Source organism: Equus asinus, chromosome 28 (assembly GCF_041296235.1).
Source record: "Equus asinus isolate D_3611 breed Donkey chromosome 28, EquAss-T2T_v2, whole genome shotgun sequence".
In the NCBI taxonomy this organism is placed as follows: Eukaryota; Metazoa; Chordata; class Mammalia; order Perissodactyla; family Equidae; genus Equus; species Equus asinus.
Window position 1 is genome coordinate 32,413,541 of NC_091817.1, and position 23,305 is coordinate 32,436,845.

General features: G+C 48.8%; 2 protein-coding genes across 6 annotated transcripts in view; one reads left to right on the plus strand and one right to left on the minus strand.

Annotated features, from left to right (window-relative positions):
- The window catches only part of PHAF1 (phagophore assembly factor 1), a 28,348-nt gene extending 8,532 nt beyond the window's left edge, over positions 1 to 19,816 (plus strand). For all 4 annotated transcript variants that reach the window (XM_044761716.2, XM_044761718.2, XM_044761720.2 and 1 more), the window contains 14 exons: positions 2,921 to 3,004; positions 6,752 to 6,795; positions 8,397 to 8,476; positions 8,768 to 8,862; positions 9,958 to 10,055; positions 10,147 to 10,259; positions 13,570 to 13,703; positions 14,078 to 14,161; positions 15,640 to 15,722; positions 16,163 to 16,206; positions 16,728 to 16,771; positions 16,924 to 16,982; positions 17,592 to 17,664; positions 18,327 to 19,816. In XM_044761716.2, coding sequence (XP_044617651.1) covers positions 2,921 to 3,004; positions 6,752 to 6,795; positions 8,397 to 8,476; positions 8,768 to 8,862; positions 9,958 to 10,055; positions 10,147 to 10,259; positions 13,570 to 13,703; positions 14,078 to 14,161; positions 15,640 to 15,722; positions 16,163 to 16,206; positions 16,728 to 16,771; positions 16,924 to 16,982; positions 17,592 to 17,664; positions 18,327 to 18,413 — 1,122 coding nt within the window. In that variant the 3' untranslated portion in view covers positions 18,414 to 19,816. The remainder of the gene's footprint in view (positions 1 to 2,920; positions 3,005 to 6,751; positions 6,796 to 8,396; positions 8,477 to 8,767; positions 8,863 to 9,957; positions 10,056 to 10,146; positions 10,260 to 13,569; positions 13,704 to 14,077; positions 14,162 to 15,639; positions 15,723 to 16,162; positions 16,207 to 16,727; positions 16,772 to 16,923; positions 16,983 to 17,591; positions 17,665 to 18,326) is intronic.
- On the minus strand, positions 19,398 to 23,029 carry B3GNT9 (UDP-GlcNAc:betaGal beta-1,3-N-acetylglucosaminyltransferase 9). Of its 2 annotated transcripts, none has more exons than XM_044761726.2 (2): positions 22,462 to 23,029; positions 19,398 to 22,149 (listed from the first exon to the last, which is right to left on the minus strand). In XM_044761726.2, the coding sequence occupies exon 2, from the start codon at positions 22,121 to 22,123 to the stop codon at positions 20,927 to 20,929; it is 1,197 nt and encodes a 398-aa protein (XP_044617661.1). In that variant the 5' UTR covers positions 22,124 to 22,149; positions 22,462 to 23,029; the 3' UTR covers positions 19,398 to 20,926. The 2 variants fall into 2 exon arrangements, with proteins under 2 accessions (XP_044617661.1, XP_014683139.1); XM_014827653.3 differs by having other exon boundaries at positions 22,466 to 23,023.
- Between the last annotated feature and the right edge of the window lie 276 nt (positions 23,030 to 23,305).

Sequence of the window (23,305 nt, forward strand, 5' to 3'; positions counted from 1 at the left end):
AGGCTACAGGATATCCTCAGTGGCTTTTCTGAGACACTTTAAGTACTGGTTTGATGATTTTAGTTCCATTTGTTCCAATTAATTTCAGATCCTAAAGCAAATGACAGCTTATTTTTGACATGAAGAATGCTGTGGATTAGAGGTGGGTGAGATTTCTGTGAGGCTTCCTAGTTTGGCTTAGTGTCAGAGTTGAGCCTGTTACCTATACCTGGACATTACATTCTGCAGTACTCTACCCTTCTGCCAGCCTAGTGAGGCCCTGTGTGAGGGATCCTTCTGAGACAGGGAATGCTTAATCTCCAAGCAAGAGCTCGGATATTCTTGTGGTGCTTACCACAGAACAAGGGACTTACAGGAGTGGGCAGGAGTTCCTTGAGCTACAGTGACAGACTGGCTTCTCATTTAGAAAGTGAAGGTTGGTGGCTTTTCCTCTGTTGCACTCAGATCATCCCTAACGTAATCTGACTTTCAGTGTTAGACCATGAGGGAATAACTCCTGACAAGTAGCAGCCATCAAAACAGGGATAATGGGCTTGTTTCTCGAGCTTACAGCCACCTGTACATTCAGTGAAATCAGATTTGGGCACCCTGAGATTAGATACATTTGAAAATAGGCTTTAAACTTTCTTAACCAATTTTTTAAAATGAAGTTTATTTCTTCTGTCACTACCTTTGTTGTCTGTCATTCCAGTCTTTGAGTACAAATAGTAGTATTAGCATTAAGTTAATTTCCTCTGATATCTTCTAAGCAACTGGAATCAGTTGGAAAACATGGGCTTTTGCATCCAGACCTTGGCTCAGATCCTTGCTCTTCCTATTTGCTAGTCGTGCAACTTGTGGCAAGTTAATAACCAGTCTGGTTCTCCTTCTGTGGAATGGATATAGTTTCCTTATAATAGAATAATATTTGATGAGGTTCAAGAAGAGATGGTCTCTCAGAGGTCTGATATGATACATCTTAAATGTGGGTCCTGTCCTGTTCTGCCCTCTTTTCCTCCTTTCCCATTTGTCTCCTTGCTTCCCATCAAGTGCAGAGAGTAGTTTTGCCCTGTTAAAGGATCTTCTTGTCTCTAGCAAATCACACCTTGGAAATTAAATGTGCATGTTAAGTAGGCCTCATCTTTCTTAGAGGGAAAAGATGTTAATGACTAGCAGCAGGTAGCTTTACTGAACTATTTCATATGGAGGACTGCATAGTGCTGGGTAGCTGGAAGGGTCTGCTTAAACATCGCATAGTACATGTGTATTTTGGTTCTGGAGATATAAAGCACTAATAAAACATTGATTGTGGGGATGGTTTGCTTGCTTTTGAAGATTTCTTAGTTGTGTCCTGAATTGAACAATGCCAGGAAAAAAATGGTCAGCTCTTGGGAGAGTGTTAAGAAAATTCAGATCCTCCTGTGTTCCTCCTCCAAGCAAACATCTTGAAAAATGCTAAAATGTTGCTTTATCCTGTTTACAGCCATGGAATAGCCCTCTCAGAAGTGGGACTGTATGTTCTGGGTTGAGAATAAGTGACCTAAGTTGAGGGTTCATTATTTCATTATCTTGCTTGAGACCTAGTGGTTTTAGACATTCCTGCAGACGTACTGGAAAATTACAACATTCTTTTTTCTAGTGTTTGCTAGGGATGATGGTGCTGCCTGGGCCTGCTACCTTGTGAAGATCAATTAAGTGGAGGGGAGTAGACAGTCGGAGCTAATCCCAGAAAGCTCTTTGGAGATAATTTTTCCAGTGAGGCCCACACTAGCAGTGGCACTTGGCTTTCCAGCTCACATCTGTATCTCTGGCAGCCATACCTATGTCATTCACTGTGTTTACCTTGAGAAGATCTATAAAGAAACTTTCCTAAACCCTTTTGAGAGCTGCGTTCCAGTTTCAAGAAGGGGCAGAATTTGGGATGGTGGTGATTTTCTTGTACTCTCGGCAGCCTGGTTCAGGGCTATGGAGAGTCTTCAGACCTTGAGTCCTTGAATTGATGGCATTGGAGCAGAAGCAGACACATGGGACAGACACGAGGAAAGAAGGCTGTATGCCGAGTGCTGTGCTCAGGGTTTTCTTTGACCTACTGTCTCTGTCCTCACAACAACCCTGGAAGGAAGGGGTGATAGTATTCCCATGAAGAAACTAAAGCTCAGAGAAGTTTTGAGAGTCACTTAAAAGGTCACCAGCTCACCAGGTCTCAAGGCCAGCTCTGTCTGCTGCTCTGTGCTGCTACTGCCCTCCCCCCAGGACTCAGAAGGGGCAAATTTAGAAATATGACTCCTTAGGTCTTAGACTTAGGCTTTTCAGAAAGAAGTACATGTGATACGGGATGGTAGAGGGGAGGGAAGGAAGAAGTACGAGTGTCATCTCATACATAATCAGATCACAAGGTACTTCTTTGTCTTGGAAGATGGCCTAAAACAGTCAAAGAATAAAATGTGTTCCCTGTGGATGGTATAAACAGCCTGGGAGTGAATGGACATGGGTTCAGCTGACATGCCCTGAACATTACCTGCTGAGTTTGGATCCTGGCAAGGCCTTTTCACATCGCCTGTATTCCTCATCAGCTGCTCTGCTGGATTGACAGCAGTAAACCTATGCTACAGATGTAGACCCTGGACCTTCAAAAGAAAATTACCTGTATACTCCCATAATTTCGGCCCTTTCACCAGGTATTATTACTCAAAGCCTGGAAAAGAGAAGCTCTTTTCAGCCAATATTGTGAATCAGCAGCTGTGGGCCCAAAATACAGGACACTGCATTCATGTAACAGTTTGTTTCTGACTTCCAAACCTTGTTAGTAGTGGGGAGAGAGGGGCTGTCTGCACTTACATATTTCCTGTGCATTGCATTTATAGTGTAAGGTTTTCAGTAGGTGCTTGTGAGTAAATTAGTTGTTCAGAATGTTTTATTTTATTTATGTATTTTTTTGTAGTCTCCTCTAAGCCATGACCTCATCCTTAACCTGACTCAGGACGGGATCAAACTACTGTTTGATGCTTTCAATCAGAGACTTAAGGTAATTCTAAATGACAACTAAAGTTTCATGTCAGGCTGATTAATATGTGCTGTTGTGAGATGTTTCCAAAACTTATAAGTGGGAATATACTTATAGTGGTTCAGAGACCACTGTGATACAGGGGGCTGAAGCTATGCCTACTCCCCGAAAAAGAAGGAAGCTGAGGGTGGCATGAGGGGGTAGGAAAGAGGGTAGGAAGGACTCCAGTCCCAGGCTCCAGAGGTGAAGGGGGAAAAGTGTTGAAGATTTGGGGAACATGGTATAGGGAGGGGGCTTTTATGTTGAGTAGGAAAACAAGTGAGGGACTAAGTATTTGGCATAGGTTATTCTGAGTCTTTAAAAAGTTACTAAAAATGGGGCTGACCTACAGAATAGGATCAAAAGACTTTAATGAGGTTTATGTATCTTATTGTTTTACTTCATTCTTGTGACAAACAGTATGACTTGGAAGATGAAAAATGGAGTTGTTCTTCCTAAAATGCTGGGGCTTGGGGCTTAACACCACCAAAATGAGTTGATTCTTTAACCCCTTTGAGGAGATATAAACAAACAACTTGCTGGTGTGTAAGGTTGTCTTAACTGGTGTTCAAGTGCAATTTACTAACACCTGTTTCAGTCCAGGATGTTTTTAATACACTATTTACAAATGCCTGGGCTTCACAGGTTAGTCATGTGACACAAGACTCATGCCTCAGAGTCACAAGGCTGAATGTGGCCCTGGGCAGTGGCATGCCAGAGTTGTTGTCCCAGTTAGGTTATGGAGTTGCCTTTCCAAAAGACTTGGGTACTTTCTAGTTCTCGTCATATCATCACAAGTGAGCTGCTGAGGAGACAAGACAGAACATGGAAAAAGAATATGTACATGGAATGAGAATTCCTCATTTATGATGGTTTTTCAAAAGCAAAGTTTGACGTGGACATTGTTCGCAACTCCCTTGCCTCTCATTGTGGACCCAGTCATCCTGTCTTCAGTGACCAGAAGTTCCACACTGGGAAAGGGTAAAGAATGTTCTTTAGTGTTGCTTCATCACAAATTTGGGGAAAATTAATCTGGAAACACCTTTACAAAGAGTCATTTGTCTTTGACGTGGTAAATCCCCTTTAGGAAACATAACCCAAAAAGATTATGGGGAGGGTAATGTTGCCAGACATTTATAGCAGGGCTTTTCCTAGAAATGAAAAGCTGGAAGTAACCTAAATGGACAATAAAAGGGGATGGCTAGGCAGCCCATCATAAAATCACAGCATAGTGAGGACAGTATCACATATTTAGTGAACACTTGGTGCATGTTAGGTGCACGGCCGAGTGCTTCCCATGCATTTCCCAGTTTAATCCTAACAAGCCTGTCAGCGGTACTGTTTACCAACGAGACGACGGAGGGATAAAAGATAAGTGGTTTGCCTGATACCAGGCTTTTAACTCTATATTACCAGTGTGTGGTTACTGGCCACTGGGAATAGAAATGGCTTAGATTCTGTTGATTGATGTGGGAAATAAATATGATAAAAGCTGAAAAAAATAGTGTGAGCACACTATGCAGAAATGCGAGGAACGGGAAGTACATTTGAATGGGAAAGGAGGTAAAATAGAACCTTCGCTTCGGCATTCTGCGGGGTCCCTATGAGGAAGGAGGGGCTGGGGCCCTGACTGAGCCTCTGGAAACTGAGAGAGCGATCCTTCAGGTATCCTTGGTTGGCACCAGGTCTGACTTGACCCGTCTGCCTGGCCCTCCATCCAAGGGCTTCAGAATCCACCTCTGCCTGATGATGTCTCCTGCAGTTTCCTCTCCCGTCACTCCCTGCTGATGCGAGACCCCTGTGGCATGAGGCTTCACAAGTCACAACCTTTATAGTCACCTTGTCTTTTCCTTTCCTATCTTGACTGCTGCCGTGTCTCCTCCTCTCTGGGAAAATCAAGGCCTTTTCCAGCCCAGAGGGTGGAAATCATGGACTTTAGACTTCCCCAGCTGCTTGTCTCTGTAGTCCATGGGCCAAAATCTTCTTGTTGATTCTCCTGGTGATATGAAGGACGCTAAGATGGTCAGTACTCTGGGTCCCTTGCCACAAGTGCCACCCTACGGCACTTGATTAACTCTGGTCCACTCTTCTCCCATTGGGCAGGCAGGGTTGAAGCATCTTTAAGTGTTGGTCTGGGCTTTTGGCGGGTGGGTGACAGTGACACAGGAGGGAGATCCTGGAGGCCCACCTCCACAGGGTGAGTGGTGGGAAGCCCTTGGGGGATCATTGGCGAGCCGTAGAGGTAGCAATCAGAGAGGCAGAGTGCCTGCCAGTGCTATACAAGCAGGGCTTCTGGCTGAAGATTGAGGCCCTCTGCCAGTGTGGGGCCCTGGCCTGAGTGAAAATGGCCTACCTGTTTGCCATGATATACTGCCATGCCCAGGCTTTCTGAAGGGGACACTAGTTATCTTATGAATCACAGCTAGTTCCCTGCCTTTCCTTGTATGACCTCTCTTGGCATCTCTTTTCATTCTTTCAAGCTTCATATTGCCCTTAGCTAGCTTCATACCAGGCAGACTCGCCTGACGTGTGTTGAATACCTCCCCTAATAAGCCAGACCTTAAGGGGCTTAATTTAGTGGGACTAGTGAACTGCCTACGCAAGTAGTGTAAGAAGGGGTTGATTGAAGTGCTATGACGGCCCAGCAGAGGGAGCAATTCTTAGTAGCAGATAGGGTCAGAATAGCTGCATTATAGTTAAGAGGTGCCCACCTTGTAGTTTAGTGTTATGATCTCTAAACGGAGTTAGGGACAAGGTCTGGCCAAGAATGAACTGCCTATTATGTCTCAGTTTCTGTGACAATGCCGGATGCTCCTGTACCCAGTGCCCCAGAGCCCCTTTCTGGGATGAGGCGCAGATTGTCAAGGCAAACAGACATTGAACCAGTTCTACTTGTGCCTCTACACTGAGGGCCAGACCTCCCAGCTGAGGGATGGTAGATGGTGCTCCACGCCCTAGCCAGCCATGCTGCTGGCTGCCAACCCCCTGACACCATTGGCATAGAGGACTTTATGGTGCTCATTAATTGGCACCACTAGTGGCTGAGTGTTTAATGCCTTTTTCTTTGTCTCTGCCCTGAGTTCTTGGCATTTCATCCGAGGCTGAAGCCGTTGAACTTCACAAGGGTCCCAGGGTTCTCCAGGTTTAACCAGATGCCCATCATTAGGGATATATCTGATTATTGTCACACTTGTCCTAAGCTAATGTAATATGACTTGTTTTCTAGCAAGATAGACCTCCCCCTCCATCTTTTTGTTTTGTAAACCACAGTAGTTTGAAGCTATTTTTGAAAGTGACTTTATTTGGGTTTTTATAATGCAGTCAAGTATGAAATAGAAGGAAAGGGGCTCAGTATTCAAGGTTACAGCCTTAACAAGCTGTGTGAATTTGCTTCTGTGGAGGATTTCACTGTCCAGAAGGGTGGTATGTGCTGTCTTCTGTATGACCCAGCAGTAGAGTAGATATAAGAACCTGGACCCAGAACATCCATGGACATCTGTTGAATAATCCACTGGAAGAGGAAGAAGGAGAGGTTATGCTGTGTGTGGTATGGGTTTTTCCGCCAAATTAAAAAATGAGAACAAAACGTAATGTGTAGTGCTTCAGGAGGAGAATTTTGGCTAGTGGTAGTTGTTTTTTCTTCGCTATTCTATAAATGTCTTTTTAGGTAATCTTTTTCAACTACAGAGCATTAACAACTCTTAAACATTTGATTTTTTTTTTTTTTAGGTGATTGAAGTATATGACTTGACTAAAGTAAAGTTAAAATATTGGTAAGTTTTCTCCCCTGCTGGTATATGTCACAGGCTTTGTACAAATGGGCTTTATCTACTACCTTCATAGTATTAGTAGAGGATTCCCATCCGCAGCAGGTCCAGGATTGCAGCTTGGTACCATGATTTCCTCAGGCAGCCCCTAAGCCCACTCAGTTTTCTGGGGAAGAGAAGGAAACCTCACTAAGAACATGCTATGTGTAAAACACTTCACATATATGTCAGCTTATTTAATCCTCACTGGAAAGCAGGACCTCAGCTCAGAGTTGATGTAACTGTCTCCTAGGTCACAGCTGCCCTCCCCTGTACAACCTCTTTTGGCACTTCTTTATGTTTTCGTGAGTAACAGAAGTGGGACAAACCAGATAGGTCTGACTCCAAGCCTGTGCTAAAGAGAATGCCAAAGGGACCACTATTTGGGGGGCAAAATCTGCTTTTTAGAATGAGAATGGGAATGGCCTGCATGATGCACAAATATTTGAGCCCCCCATTATGGCAAGGCATTTTGCTATCATCTAGAATACTCCATTCAGTAAGCTTCCTTAAGAGGCTTCCCTTCCCTTAGCAAGAGCATAGAAGGCCCGAGTTCCTGGGGCAGGCTCAAACAACATTTGCTGATAGAGGAGTGGTTAAAGCTAATGTGTAATAGCGCTGGCCTCTGCAGATTCTAATTGTCTTTTAGTCTTGTTGGGCCTTTGTACCTCAAGTTCTGGCTTCTTTTTACCCTCTTATGAGTCAGTGGTGGGTAAGAGCCTGGGTTCTAGAGTCAGGCTTCCCTGGGTTTTAGTTATGGCTTCATAATTTTATTACCTCTGTGACCTTGGGCAAGTCACTTAACCTCTTTTAGCTTGTTTTCTCATCAAAGAAAAGAAACCAGTAATGTAGCTGCTGGGTTAGGAAGATTACGTGAGAGAATGCTGGTAAAGCACATCAACAGTTCCTGGTTAAAAAAGAGGTGTCCCATAAATGACAGTAATTTTTAAAAAAATTATTCTTAACCTTTAAGCATTCTCCTTAAAGTCATAAATGCCTTATCTTCATGCTCATCAGCTGAAGTCCTATGCCCCTCTTTACTCCCAAGCCCACTCCCCAGGTTTTTTTTTCTTTGTAGGGGATCCATCGCTCCCACACCCACCTACCCATTCACCCAGTCCATGAGAACTGACTCTTCTTGTTAAGAAAACAAGCTGCATTGCTTGACTACACTCTTCTTTTAAGATGTTTGTCCCTTTTTAAGAAAGTTCCTTTTCAAGCCAAACTACTAGTAGGCATCCTGGGAAAACATATTAACACTGTTCCTATGGTCACTCTTAGCCAAGTCCAAATGCCATGGGACTGAGACCGGATTTATTTCCTCCTGAACTATGCCTGGTGGCCACAAATGTCTTGGGAGGCCCTAGAAGATCAATTCTGTATATCAGCCTCAGGAGAATTGACTTGTTTTGACCTCATTAATTGTCTCTTATTTAAAAGTTGTTTAATTATTTTGATATAATTATAGACTCACCTGCCTATGTTTTAAGAATAACTCTTCTAGCCACCATCTGCAGTGATCTGTGAACCTGTGAAGCCTGGTGTTAAAAACTATCTTTGTTTTTCAGTGGAGTACATTTTAACTCTCAGGCCATAGCTCCCACCATTGAGCAGATTGACCAGTCTTTTGGTGCAACCCATCCTGGAGGTAAGCCAAGTCCATCTGATTTGTCTGGTCATCTCTGGCAGCCCATTGTGATAAACCTGGCAAGTGGTGCCATCCCAACCCCAAACCCCTGAAGCCAGGTTCCTATAGGATTTGGAGGTTGATACTTGGGTGTGAAGGAAAGCTCCTCCCCATTGTTTTCAGCCTAGTAGATCAGGTCACAGATGAGACACAAGGAATGTGTTGCCAGTCATTACTCCCTGCCAGGCTGGTTTGTGTTTGCAACTTCTGATACCATTCAACCAAGTCATCTTCTTCTTCCTACTCCCACAGTGTATAACTCCGCTGAGCAGCTCTTCCACCTCAACTTCAGAGGACTGTCTTTCTCTTTTCAGTTAGACTCGTGGACTGAGGCTCCCAAGTACGAGGTCAGCCCTTCCCTTCCCCTGGTATTTGTTGCCCAGTGCCCATGTGATGTGGGTCAGCAGATAGTGCCTTTTGGGGAGGCTGAATAGGTACTCTTTCTTTGGTTTCCTTGTCTCTGAGATCTTCAGGGGCCAAGGAGGGTGGAGAGGGTGGGGTTGACAGGAAGAACAAAGCCCAAGCTGGCACTCCTGGGAAGAGGGCACTTCCCATTGCAGAGTGAGATCAAGGTCACTTTTCAGAGATCCAGTTGTGCCTTGCTTTAAAACTCCGGATCACTGGTTTTTCTCAGTGGCCTAGAATTTGAGAGAGTTCATCTTGGATTTTCAGTTATTGCGTTTAGCAAAATGTTTCATTCATCCTTAGGCAACAGTCTCCTCTGGGTTATGAGTTGGATAGCTTTTTGTAAGGTTTACATCTTATTAAGGGAAGCATTCCTGCATTTTCTCCCTGACGAAGGAAATAAAAGCTAGGTAAAACTAAAGATGAACTTGTATGGTTGGGGTGAATTTATTAACCCAGAGCCAGGTTGACTGTGTGCATTGATATGGCCAATTCTTTTTTTTTTGTGAGGAAGATTCACACTGAGCTAACATCCGTTGCCAATCTTCCTCCTTTTTTAAATTTTTGTGTTAAGGAGATTAGCCCTGAGCTAACATCTGTGCCAGTCTTCCTGCACTTTGTATATGGGATGCTCACAACATGGCTGATGTATGGAGTAGACCTGGGGCACCGAGATGGAGTGCGTGGAACTTTAACCACTTGGTCACAGAGCTAACCCCCTGGCCAGTTCTTTTTTCTCTTTTTTGTCCCAGAGTCCCCTGGTACATAGTTATCTATTTTTCTAGTTGTGGGTCCTTGTAGTTCTGGCATGTGGGATGCCGCCTCAGCATGGCTTGATGAGCAGTGCCATGTCCATGCCCAGGATTCGAACTGGTGAAACTCTGGGCCGCCAAAGCAGAGCGTGCGAACTTAACCACTCAGCCACAGGGCCGGCCCCCTGGCCAGTTCTTGAAGACCACAAGTACTGGGGAATGCCAGAGCCTGAGTCACATGGCCTGCAGTGTGCTCTTAGTAAAACTTTTGTCCTGTGTTTGCAGCCCAATTTTGCCCATGGTCTAGCTTCTCTCCAGATACCCCATGGAGCGACTGTGAAACGAATGTACATCTACAGTGGAAACAGTCTACAGGATACCAAGTATGTATGTAGGAGCATGAGCTTCATGCTAAGGCCATGGGCTCCCTGGGAGGGAGAGCAAAGCCTCTGTTTATTTTGTGCCTGCCCCCAGGGCTCCCGGGATGCCCCTGAGCTGTTTCCTGGGCAATGTGTATGCTGAGAGTGTAGATGTTCTTCGAGATGGAACTGGACCCTCAGGTTTACGACTTCGCCTACTTGCTGCAGGTAAGTTACTGGCTATGGGGTGGTGGATTCCCCGTTACATCTATGTTGAAACAGTCTAAAATCTCATGTGTTTAGAGATAGTTGTTAGAAGACACATGAGGCAGATGTTTATTGCTAAGGCTTTTATTTAAATTTGTGAAGGGACAAGACATAGTTTTATCATTAGCAAATGTTTTTGTTTGTTTGGTTGGTTTTTGTTGCAGGGGAAGATTTGCCCTAAGCTAACATCCATTGCCAATTTTCCTTCTTTTGCTTCCCTTTCCCCTCCCCAAAGCCCCAGTACATAGTTGTATATAGTTGTAAATTCTTCTAGTTGTTGTATGTGAGCCGCTGCCACTGCATGGCTACTGACAGACAAGTGGTTTGGTTCCACACCCAGGAATGGAACCCTAGCCACCAGGGTGGAGCACACTGAACTTTAACCATTAAACCATCAGGACTGGGTCTATCATTAGCAAATCTTAATAACCGACAGTAGCATTGCTTCCCTCAGTGTGTACATAAGCCTTCTATGTGCTTATTTAGCTTTGCAGTGGTTCCCAGGCTATTTCCTGAAGATGTATCTTGTGGGCCGTGGCATTGTCTGTTCTCCCTTTTTCCACCCTTTATGCCTAGTTCTCAGAGTAGGCTGGCAGGAGGGACCTGCTGAATTGTGGTTTGCCCACACCCTGCTGACAGTTTTGCTGACTATGAACAAAGAGTTGATGCCTTCAGTAGCTGATCTCTCCAGGATCTTTGCCTCATTTTGTGATTTTCTTTTGCCTGGCCAATCTCAGCTACTTTGGACCTTGGATCATGTTTAACAGTACAGGGATCTCCAGTGTGGAGTTTGCCTCCATAAAGACAGCCCAGGAGGGGCCGGCCTGGTGGCACAGTGGTTAAGTGTGGATGTTCCACTTCAGGGGCCTGGGGTTCACCAGTTTGGATCCTGGGTGCGGACATCGCACCGCTTGGCAAGGCATGCTGTGGCAGGCGTCCCACATATAAAGTAAAGGAAGATGGGCACGGATGTTAGCTCAGGGCCAGTCTTCCTCAGCAAAAAGAGGAGGACTGGCAGCAGATGTTAGCTCAGGGCTAATCTTCCTCAAAAAAAAAGAGCCCACAAGCCAACAGGCTATGCCTTAGTGGAGCACACAGTCTAGCCAGCATTTATTCATAAATTGGGGTTTTACATCAGTCTCTAGGGTGTTGGTTCTTAACTGTTAAGGATCTGGTATATAGAGCCAGCCCTGATGGCCTAGTGGTTAAAGTTCAGCATGCTCCACTTCAGCGGCCCAGGTTTGGTTCCTGGGCGCAGAGCCTCACCACTCATCTGTCAGTAGCCATGCTGTGGCATTGGCTCACATAGAATAACTAGAACGTACAACTATGTACTGGGGTTTTGGGGAGGAGGGAAAAAAAAATCTGGTATATAAACTGTGAATTCACTCCCCTGAACAATTAGATAGTTCACAACCTCCAGGTTAGAAATTTCTTAAAATGTGGTTTTTCTGACCAAGGCAGGACACCAGCTACTTAAAGGAGTGTTGCACTTGAACTGCAGTTTTTGAGAGAATTGAGATGTGGCAGCAAGGTCAAGTGATTTAGGGTCTGTCTGCTCAGGAGGATCACTTGAAACAGTGGGGCAGTCAAGGATGGCACAGTTACCCCAGGTGACAGCGGGAGAAGCCTGTTGGGGGTGGAAGTCTCAGCCAATTCTGACTGCCACCCTGTACAGCCCACTTCTAGCAGTCACATCTCACTGCTTACAGGGTCAGCGGGGAAAACTGTTAAGTCAGGGCCTCGCTGAGTTACTATCCAATCCAGTACTCATCAAGAGTTCCCCTTGGCAAGCAGGAGGGTAGCTTGTCTCAGCTGACTCATTTCTCACATCTGTTTCTTTGTAGAGTATGGCTACAGTGATGCTTTTAACACAGAAAGTCAGTTCACCTATCTTGGTCCCCATAGTAACTTAAAGGAAGACTCACTCCAGGGAATCAGAAACTAAAATAGTCTCTTAAAACTAAGGGTAATTTTACGTGGGTATGCTTCTGGTAGAGTGAGACGAGAGAGAAGACTCACCTGTGAAGAGTGCCTTCCCTGTAGTTCCATCTGGACAGTCACAGATATCTGGTACCTGGAGACTTCGGGCATACAGTCCAGCTTGACAGGACTTTTGGTGGGTTCTGTAGGTCACCCAAGCTTGCCTAAGTTGCAGGATTTATAGACAGAGCTTAATGTGGACTATGCTTTTCCCAGGAGCTAGTAAATTTAAACACAGCCTTTATTTAGCAGTCAGTGTGTATGTGCTGTGACTGAAGACTCTGGGGTTAGCTGGAGAACTCAGTACCTAGTTATCTCAGATTTTGGATCCCTGAAATCTTCTGTATGTGACAGATGGGTTGTTATACATGAATGAGCTTTATTAACTGTAAAGCCCTGTGCAGAGTAAGGTGATGTTGGTGGATATCATGGTACCAGGAATTGCAATCCTCCTTGGATTCTTGGCTTCTTTTTTTATTTTGGGCAAAACACTTTGTCTTCTCATCTACAGAATGGGAGAAGTTTTACCGTTGGTGTGTCTTGCTGTTCCATAACCACTTGGTGTCTGTGTATATGTTTAACTGGAACCATTTCTGAAATGTCTTAGACAAAATCAGGGCTTAAGGATTCTTCACAAAGAAGAAACTTGGCAGTTCAGGTTCTTTTTAGTCTCCCACTTTCCTGGTTTGTCTCTTTTGAGTGTTAGTAGGTCTGTCAGGTGTTTGTAGAATTAGAGAGTGAGTTAATGGGTGCTTTATTCTTGGCTCTTCTATAGAGTGATCTTTAGGTCCGGTTTCTAGTTGGGGGTTACCATTGAGAAGCACCTCTTAACGTAAATCCTTGTATCTTATCAGGACCTGGAAAGTGGCAAGAGTAGCACCCCATTATATACTTCCATAGCACCTATGCTGCTGTTTAGTGTACCACAGTTGTGTGATAATCTGATTGGGATCTTCATGCCATAAGCTCCAATGTGGGCAGAGACTGCACCTGTTTTCTCACCATTATTGGCTCAACATGTAGCAAAGTGTTGTAGCCCATGGTAGTCAATAAGTAAATATTTGCTGAGTGAGTGAATCAGTCTCCAGAGCTCCATATCACTTTTGTGGGATTGAGTCTTTGGCATTATTTTGAGTAGATAGTGATCTCTCTTAGCATCTCAAGCCCTGGTGACCTGGCATTTCTGCTTGCGTAAAGCCAGTGGCCTCTCTGGGGCCCCCAGGGCCCTGGGCTGCAGGATCTCAGGCTCTGACTGGGAACGCAAGCACCTCTCCCTTATTCTCTGCAGGTTGTGGGCCCGGCCTCTTAGCAGATGCCAAGATGCGAGTATTTGAACGTTCAGTGTATTTTGGTGATTCCTGCCAGGATGTTCTTAGCATGCTTGGCTCTCCACACAAGGTCTTCTATAAGTCAGAGGACAAGGTAGGGGAAATATGTTTGTAAAGTGAATAGATAGTCTCTTAATTTTTTTTTTAATCAACATTAACTTAGTAATGAGTAAATATAAACTGTTTGCTATTTTCCCATAGAACCTGTTCTATTAAAGCTGATGGAGAAGTAAATTGAAAGCTCTTTTCTGACCCCTGTTGGTCAGATTGTCCTGCCTTTCCTTGGAGATTAGGGCCCAGTCTATAGTCAGCCAAAGGTGGCTGGGTTGTTGGGCACTAGCAGCTGGGACTCTCACACCCTTGCTTATCCAACAGCTTAATGTTATGCAAGAAACACTTTTTCAGACTTTCATTTAGTAAGAATTATATTAAGGGGTTGGATTTTAATTTATCTTTTTTTCCTAACAGATGAAAATTCATTCTCCTTCCCCTCATAAGCAAGTTCCATCTAAGTGCAACGACTACTTTTTTAACTACTTCACTCTCGGAGTGGTAAGTTGTGATTCCTCAGAGAAGCGTTCCCTTTCTGTGGAGGTGGGCAGTGTACCTGGGCACACCTATGTGTACACAGCAGCTGTAACCATGCCTGGCAGTGGGGACCCTAGCCCCAGCTGGCTTTGCCTAGTGTTGTCTTACATTAGTGCCCCAAAGTAGACTTTCCTGCCACCAAGATTGCAGAGAAACATTGGGTTCCCTGGTATGTCTTGACTTCTTTTCTAAGGGAAACATGCTCTGTAGGTGAGGCTGTGGGAATCATTCAGGTTCAGAATAGGACCGTATTCTGGAGTCACAGAATAGGGAGACTAAAAAGACTCAAAGACAGTGGAACTATGCTTATGTATTTTTAGGGATCACCCAGGGGCATTGCTGCAGCCCTGTGCTCTGGGCCTAGAGTGCTGAATGGAGCTGATGGCCACCATCAGTGCTGAGAGTCTGGGTGATAGATGAGATGCAGGTGTGAGAAATGATTATGTAAATGATTATGCACCAGAAGGACACATCTCAGAGGACAGGATTGGCCTGGACTTGGGTCTTCTAACCTTTGAGCTTTCTAGGGCCTGAGGTCCTGAGGCAGCAAAGAAAGGGTAGATTCCAGAGAGAGAGAAAGGAGAGACTGGGTCTGCCTATGTGGAAAAGACCAAAAAGGAGCCAGAAGTAGTGGGGGAATGGCAATGGGATCATAAACTCTTGAGGGTAGGATGGTGGCAGGAGGAAATGGCACTTTTGTAAGCTGGGCCTCTTTGGAGTTGAGGGCCAGTGATGATTTATGGGAGGTAAGGTGGAGGGAATGGACCGGCCCTAATAGGACTTAGTGTAGCTATTGGTGGGAGGGCAGAGTCAGGGGTAACCTTGGGGTCACAGGTCTGAAGAGCTGGCAGGGTGTGAAGCTGGAAAGGGAGTGGGGGAGAGGAGGAAGTGTTCAACAGGCAGCATCAAATCCAGGTCTGAGTCCTGGCAAGAGGCTGGGACTTCAGTTCCAGGGATTGCTGACTCCCACGGAGAGTGCCTAATGGAAGTCAGATGGGTCAGGCAGGTCATGGCATTCAGAATAGCCAGGTGTCTTGAGACCCTTGAGAGTCAAGTGGCCCTTGAATCTTCTTGGTAGCTTTCAAGCCAAAATCTGTGCTCAGATTTTTTATCAGGGGCTTGTTGTCAGGAAACATCTCACTGATGTGTTTGAGCTCCCAAGCAGTGAGAGCTCTAGCCCCCTGTGCCTGGCAGGCCTGGTGGTACAAGGTTTGCAATGGGGGGGTGCTATGGATGGTTAGGTCATCATCCCTCACTGAAAATGTCCAGTTAAGGCTTCTTGGCCTCAGCTGTCTCCTTTACTGTTGTTTGGGAGAAAACTGCCGTCTGCGGGCATCCTCACTGCAGAGTGGCTGTCTCCTAATTGGACCGGCCCTTGGAAAGGCCCCTGCGCTGCCTCAGTAACTTTTAAACTACGTGGACATCCTTGTTTTCTATCCCAGGACATCCTCTTTGATGCGAATACACACAAAGTGAAGAAGTTTGTCCTACACACCAATTACCCTGGGCATTATAATTTTAACATGTGAGTATACGTGTACCTGCCCCTCTGAGACGTGAGCTTCGGGCTGAAAATCCCCAGAAAAGAGAGAGCTTCTGGCTTAGGATGTTCACTAATTTGTCTCCACCTAAATTCTTGCTATTTCATGGGAAGTGATCATTTCCTGAGTGTTTGCTCTGTTTCTGATATAGTGTCCAATACCTTACATCTCTCCATTTGTATCCATTTTACAAATAGGGAAATAGGTTCAGAAAGCTTGGTGTGTTATCCAAGGTAATAGAGTCTTCAGACTCCAGAGCCATGTCCTTTTCTGTTTGACTCCACTGCCTAAATCTGGTCTCCCCCATTGAATGCTTTGGGCAGGTGTGCTTGATTCTGTTTTTCCTGGGGTACGGAGTTGAGATGTGGGAGTGGTGAGACCTCCTGGGGGACCCAGGCTTTACCCATCTGCCTTCTCTCTCTAGTTACCACCGCTGTGAGTTCAAGATCCCACTAGCCATAAAGAAAGGTAAGTAGTGAATATCCTCAGGGTACGGAAAGGGTTTTGGAGTCAGTCAGTCTCTCATGATGAGAAGATACAGTGATCCAAGCAGAGGATAGTAATGGTTGGGTTTATGGAGCCTTTGCCCACCTGCTTCTGCCCATAGCCTCAGCTCCTCTGGATTGGGCTCTTTGTTCTGGGGGCTGCATTGGTCTTGGTCTGTAGTCTCCTGGAGGCCCTCAAAGTCTTTTCCTGTGACCATGAGATTGCTGGTCTTTGGAGGGCTGGAGTTTCCTATCTACAGATGATCATCCTGGTGCTCCCAGCACAGCCTTGTGACTGTTGTCATTGCTGCATAGTGTAGCTCACACCTGACTGACCTCCCTTTAACCCTCCACTCTCTTTCATTCAGGAACTCTAAAACAGCCCATCTATCCTCCCTCCATATTCCAACCCCAGTGCAAAGGGTGGCCAAGTCTGAATTCTGCCTAGGGCTGGGTCACAGGTGGGCTGGACCAGCTGCCAACCACCCCATGTTCTCTTTTCAGAAAATGCAGATGGTCAGACAGAAACATGCACAACCTACAGCAAGGTGAGCTCCTAGTTTCCCCACCTGATGCAGCCCAAAAGTTAGGTGGGCGTGAACCTGCCAGCAGTCTGGGGCCCGTGTCCTCTGGGCCAGCCATTAGTCACAGGCGTGCTCAGGTCCTTGCTAACCCCTTGCTGCCCCCATCCCTCTTGTAGTGGGACAACATCCAGGAGCTCCTGGGCCACCCTGTGGAGAAGCCTGTTGTCCTGCACAGGTGAGTGAGAGGTTGCTGTCTCTGACCACCCCATTCTGCTCCTCACAGCCCAGAAGGCCTAGCAGCAAGTATGGCTTAGAAATGACAGAAGTTTCTGGTGTTGCCACAAACATACTTCCTGTCCTTCCTCTGTGCATTAGGACTGGGCCAGCTGTTCTGCATGTTTACCTGGCAGGTTGTACCCCTGGAGATAGCTCCCCTCTCCCCCACCTACCTCCAGGTTCGGGGGCCCTTTCACCCCTAGTTATTCAGATAGGGAGGCGGTTTTGACTGGCTGTCCTGGGCACTTTTTTCCCCCTATCAAAGCCACTACCTGCTATAGTCTGCAGCCCAATACCTAGTTGCTGTGCTGCCTGAGGCTCCCTCTCCCTCCTGAGTTTTCACCACCCCAGTCCAATTGCATAATTTTCTGTGCCCTGTTGTACTGTGTAGTATTCAAAGCTTGAGGGAAGCCTGTCACTACCCCTGGGATCTTAAAGGCCTGTGCAGGAAACAGACACTCACAGCTATGAGAGACCACTGGCCAATAGCCCCCATCCCCAAAGGGACTAGATGCCCTGCCTGGCCTTGGCCTGTCTGCCCATCTAATTCTGGCTTCCCCGGCCTCAGGTCTTCCTCCCCAAACAACACCAACCCATTTGGCTCCACATTCTGCTTTGGTCTTCAGCGGATGATCTTTGAGGTAAGCCCTGGGGGTTGCAGGGCTAGTGGTCATAACAGGGACAGGCAAGTGATTGAAAGAGAATGGGACGGGCCTAATGGCCCTGCTGGACGAGTTAATCCTTCCCCAGCAACCTTGTCTGCTGAGAACCTGGCCCACCCACATTTAACAGTGAGGGTTATATCTGAAAACATGAGTACAATAGGAAAGAGAATCACAGGGCAAGTCAGGCTCAGCCTGGGGGTATTGGGGGCCTTTGAATGCCATGTGAATGAATGTGCTGTGGGTCAGTGGCTATAGAGGCCCCATCAGCTTGGGAGAAGAATGGGCTTGCCCCTATTTTCCCTCATGGATGCCATACCTTCAGCAGGCCCCTAGCAGTTCAGAAGGATTGGACAAATGGTGTGGGGAAGTTTCTGTATCCCATGAGGAACAGGCAGGCGCTGGGGCAGAGACGACCCCTAGTGTGAGTTGGGGGATGTTGACGGATCAGCCCAGCCCTGTGTGCAAGTGTGTTGCACACACAACCTCCAACCCCATGCACAGGAACTGCCTCAAGTCCCTTCTCTGCAGTCACAACCCCAGTACAGATCCTACTGGTGGTTTTTGTGGATCTGATTGCCTGCTCTGCCTACATCCCTTCTACTCCACCCCCTTGACTCACTGTCGTTTTCTCATACTAGGTCATGCAGAATAACCACATTGCCTCAGTGACCCTGTATGGCCCCCCCAAGCCTGGTGCCCACCTGAGAACAGCAGAGCTCCCCTAGGGACATCACCACCCATGCCCCTCTGCCTGTGGAACTGTGCATCGCATCCTGCTCAGCGGGCCTCCATGTGCCACCCTGTGGGTTTTCCTGGACACTTTGCCAGTGTTGAACAGCTGTTGTGGTGTTCTGAGGTGGGGCTCAGGCTGGGTGCTCTGCCATGGGGTGAGAGGCCCAGATATTCCTCTGTCCGTCCTCAGCCTGCTGGTGCCAACAGGGGACACAGACTGCAAAGAGAAGCACAAACTCTGAGCCTTGATACCTGGACCCAGGAGCTCTCAACTAACACGTAAGGAGGCAGAGTTCTGTCTCCCCTGTCTCACACACATTGGGAAAACTTAGGACTCTGTCTGTTGCTGAAGACACAGGCACCCAGGACGAGGACAAGGTCTTGCCTTTGTCCCAGCGTTGCCACGTGACCCTTAAGGCAAGCAGGTAGCATGTCCGTAGTACTTGGTTGTGACTTTTGCACTACATCCACTTTAGTTACTTGATGAGCTGGCTGTGGCCAAGATGGCCCACCTGCCCCTCCCTCTTCCTTTCTTGCACGTGCTCCCTGCCAGGCCAAGTAGGCACACCTAACTGGTTGAAGTACAGCTTTCTACCATCCAGGTTTGTGCCCAGGCCTGGTTCCCAACCCTCTTGGAGCCAGCCTTCAAGGTCGCCTGTGCCCCACTCTGCCCCAACCTGGCTAGCAGGGCTGCATTGTTTCCATTCTGTTTGCCTCTTTTATTTAATGCCAAAGTTTTAGCCAAAGACATCTTCCTCCTTTTGTTGTGTTTCAGTATTCTGTTCTGCACTGTGGGCTGGCTCCCCTGCCCCAACCCTGGGCAGTGTCCCCTGGTCATGCCCCATTCATGGTTCAAGGCCTCTGGGGGCTCTGGGAGGGCTGGGCTGCTCAGTCTTTTCATGGGTCCTGCTAAGGAAAGTAGCGTATGTGCTTTAAAAATATTAATCCTTTTGAAAAGAATTGAGAAGAGAAATGTATAATTTTATCCCATTTTTAATATTTTGGTCTAGCAACTTGTGATACATAGATGACAATTTTGTGAGTTTTTCAAATGTGTGTACAGATTTTTGTAAATATGATTCTTTTGTAATTAACTCATGTACAGCCTCATCCTGTATAGTTTAACAATGAATGTGCAGGGGACCTGCCCCAGGTTTCTATGTGGTTCCTGGGCCTGTGTGGCACTCCCATGACTTTGTGACTGACTGGTGTCTTCCCTTTTGGCCTGGCCAGAGACCCCCGTACATCCCACTGTCGGAGCAGCTAGGTACTATTCCCATTTCCTGGAATGAGAGAACCTTCCTCATGCCCTGCCCTCACCCCTCCTCCAATAAAGACCTGTGCCCTTAGCAACGGCTCACCATGTGCTGTTGCTGGGATGTTTGTACTAAAATAAGTGTGGGGGTGTTGATTTTTTTGAGAAGGGGGAGTTGAAGAATATGGGGAAATTTATAGTGGAGTCATCTTAGAAGAGGTTCCTTGGCTCCTCTGAAGGGGGCAGCACAGCCTCTAATAGAGACTGACATAGCTTTGTGGGTGTAGGTTCTTGTAGTGGGTAATTGGAGGTGGAGAGAGACTTTAGGTAGGATCATGCACTCAAGTCGTCTCTGGATGCCTCCATCCCTGGTATTCCAGCCAGACCAGGGCCCATGGGGGATTGGCTCCAGGAAAGAAGACCTCAGAAAAAGATCTAAAGACCTGGACAAGGCTGAGAATTCAATTTGGAGGGGTAGGTGGGAAGCAAAATGCTTGCTTTCAGATTGAGTTGTGGTAGAATGTCTGCCAGTTCCATGAGGACTGAGGCCAGGCCCCCACACATCCCTGTGGGTTCCAGCCTTGAGAAAGAGCTGCATTTCTCTGCTTCACCATAGGGGTTCCAAACCAAGGAGTATGGTCAGGTTCCGTGAACCTCTGCCATTCCACTCCCCCTCCCCCACCCCCCCCCCCCCCCCCCGTACTAGGGGGACCAAACGTCCATATGCTTGACAAAGAGCCTGGTGCTCCACCGCCTTAGCCCTGCCTATCTCAAAGGGCCACCATTAGACTGGTTCCCAGTAAGGGGACAGCAGGAGCCAAGCTCAATCTTCATTCTCTGTGGATCCTGTGGAGACAGACACCTGGCAATGAGTCTGAATCCTGAACTCTTTTTCTTTTTAAGATTTTATTTTTCCTTTTTCTCCCCAAAGCCCCAGGGTAGATAGTTGCAATTTTTAGTTGTGGGTCCTTCTGGTTGTGGCATGTGAGACACCGCCTCAGCATGGCTTGATGAGCGGTGCCATGTCCGTGCCCAGGATCCGAACCTGCGAAACCCTGAGCCACCTAAGCAGAGAGCACGAATTTAACCACTCGGCCATGGGGCTGGCCCCTGAATCCTGAACTCTTCTGCCCCTTTCTGGGGAAGAACCACATACACCGCCAATAATCCGCCTGGGAAACCTCACCTTCAAAGTTCCACTACTACATCCTGGGTCTGAATGAGGGGAGCTTGGGGCTGTGATGGGTGGGGCTAGGGGCCCCACTGGAAGGGGCCAGCAGCGACAGGCCGTGGACGCGCACAGGCTGGCCCCTGCGGCCCATACAGCAGACGCCACATAAGCCAGATGTCAGCCGCGGAAAGCCCGTGCACTACAACCAGCTCGCGGTAAAAGCAGGGGTCGAAGGTGCGCAGGTGCGGCGCGGCTGAAGGCCGGGGGATGCCAAAGGTGCGGAAAGCAGGGTGAGGCTCCGGCGTGAGCCGCAGGCGCTGTAGACACATGCCCAGGAAGACGTCGTCGATGGGGAAGAGCTCAACCTCGGTGCAGGCACCAGCGAGTCGGTGCAGCGTGGCGCCTGAAAGTACGAAACCACCGCCGCCTGCGTAGGCCGGGTAGGCGGGCAGGCCGTACACCGCCTCGGGGATGTAGTACTTGCTGGCCCGCACGCGGATTGGCCGCGCTTGCACGATCACATCACCTGCAAGCAGATCCTGCGTCGGATCCCGCGGCGCCAGGAACTCCAGCAGGTTTCCCATGTGCACGAACACGTCGGCGTCGCCCTTAAAAACGAAACGCACGTCGGGGCAGTAGGTCGAGGCCCAGGCCAGAAAGTGGATCTCCTTGAGCGTTAGGTTGAAGAAAGTGTCGTCGAAGGCCCAGAGCAGGATGTCCGTGTATGCGCGGCTCTCAGCGCGCAGCAGGGCGCGCCAGTGCGTTCGCGCGCCCTCCCCCTCCGCGTCTGCTCCGTCTGTGCCCCCGCCCCTGGGCACGCCCAGCAAGAACACACGGCGCACGAGCTTCCCTTGCACACGACCCTCAGCACCCCATGTCTGGCGCACGGCTTGGCGCCGCTCGAAGTCCGCCGCCACTGACTTGACGGCGACAAGCAGGTCAGGTCCTCCATCTCCTCGGCACTTGTACGGCTGGTTAATGAGCAGGGGAAAGCGCCGCTGGTCCTTCGCGCGCAGGTAGCGCCCAAAGTCAAAGGGTCCCGTGGGCGTGGGCGGCTCCGGTGTGTCCCCTTCGTAGGCTGGCGGGGCTGCGCCCGCATCCGGTGCCTGAAATACGCGGAGCCCCAGCGCGGGCCCCGGTGCTGCCCTCCCTTGCGTTCTAGGAGGGCTCGTCGTCGGGGCCGCGCCATCTCGCTGCGCGTAGAGCAGTAGGCCGAGGGCGGCGCCGAGGAGCAGCGTGAGCGACGCGTCCCCGCGCAGGCGCAGCCTCCACCTCATGTCCGCGTGGCCGGCGCCCGCGCCCCCTGCGGAGAGACTCAGTCAGGGGCTCGGCCCCGCTCTCCCCAAGAGGAGGGAGAGGGAGGCCACACTCTCGGGGCCTCCAGCTACCGGCCGTTCATCCCCCTCGGTGTTCTCCTGCTCTGGACTCTGACCTCCCCACCGGGATGGGCACCCCGAAAGAGGTGCAAGTTCCTCCTAGTTGCCAGCTCCCACCCGCTCAGCTCCGGCCCAAGACGGTATCCCAAGGCCGGGGCAGGGAGACGCGGAGCCTCGGCCCCAGCCCCGCCCGCCTTCCCCGCGCTGATGCTCACTGAATCCCTTCTACCCCTCCCTACCCACCACGTCGCTCCTTGGGATTCCGACTCTCACGATCGGCCCTTGGGAGCGGCGCGGCCCCGGACGCCAGGGCTTCCGGGGCTCAGCGCAGGGTCCCAAGGGCGGCCATGGACCCGGCCTGGGCCAAATGCAGCGTTGGCAGGAAGGGGGGCCGGGGCCGCTGCCACGTGACCCTCCAGCTGTGCCCGCCCGGACATCTGGAGCTCAGCTCCGCCCCGGCGCGGCCAGGAGCGCTGAGGACTAAACTCTGAGAGGGTTCACGGACAACTCTCTCTGGGAAGGCCCGAAGAGGTGGTTCTGGTCTCGGTGCAGGCCCAGACTCCCCAAATTCGCCTTCCTGGGGGGCGGGAAGAAGCATTAGCTTCTCTGGTTAGTCTCCACACCCCTGTCTCTCCGGAGTTGGGAAGGGCCTGGGCTGGCAGGAGCCCTGCGGCAGGCGGGTCCCAAATCTCTGGGGCTGAGCGTCTTAGGCATCGACCTGGCCACCATCCCAGCCCCTCCTTGGAGGAGCCTCTCCTCGGCTCACCAGGAACCCTAGTTCTCCAGGCAGGGCCCATAAACCGCCCTTGGGACACATGGCTGCCTCCTTACTCCTGGTTCTGCCATGTCGTCGTCGTCATCGTCGTTCCCACCGCGCCCCCCGCCCCCCCGCGGCAGCAAACACACAGGGACAGAGACAGCTCATTCAATCCTCACGAACCTGGCAGCAGCTCTCATTGCTCATGCCCAGGTGGGGACACTGCCTCTCAGGGAGTTGAGTGACTTGCCCTGGATCATACCGGCAGAAGATAAGAACTCTGCCCCAAGTCTTCTGGAATTCAGTCCAGGACTCTTTCCTCTGTT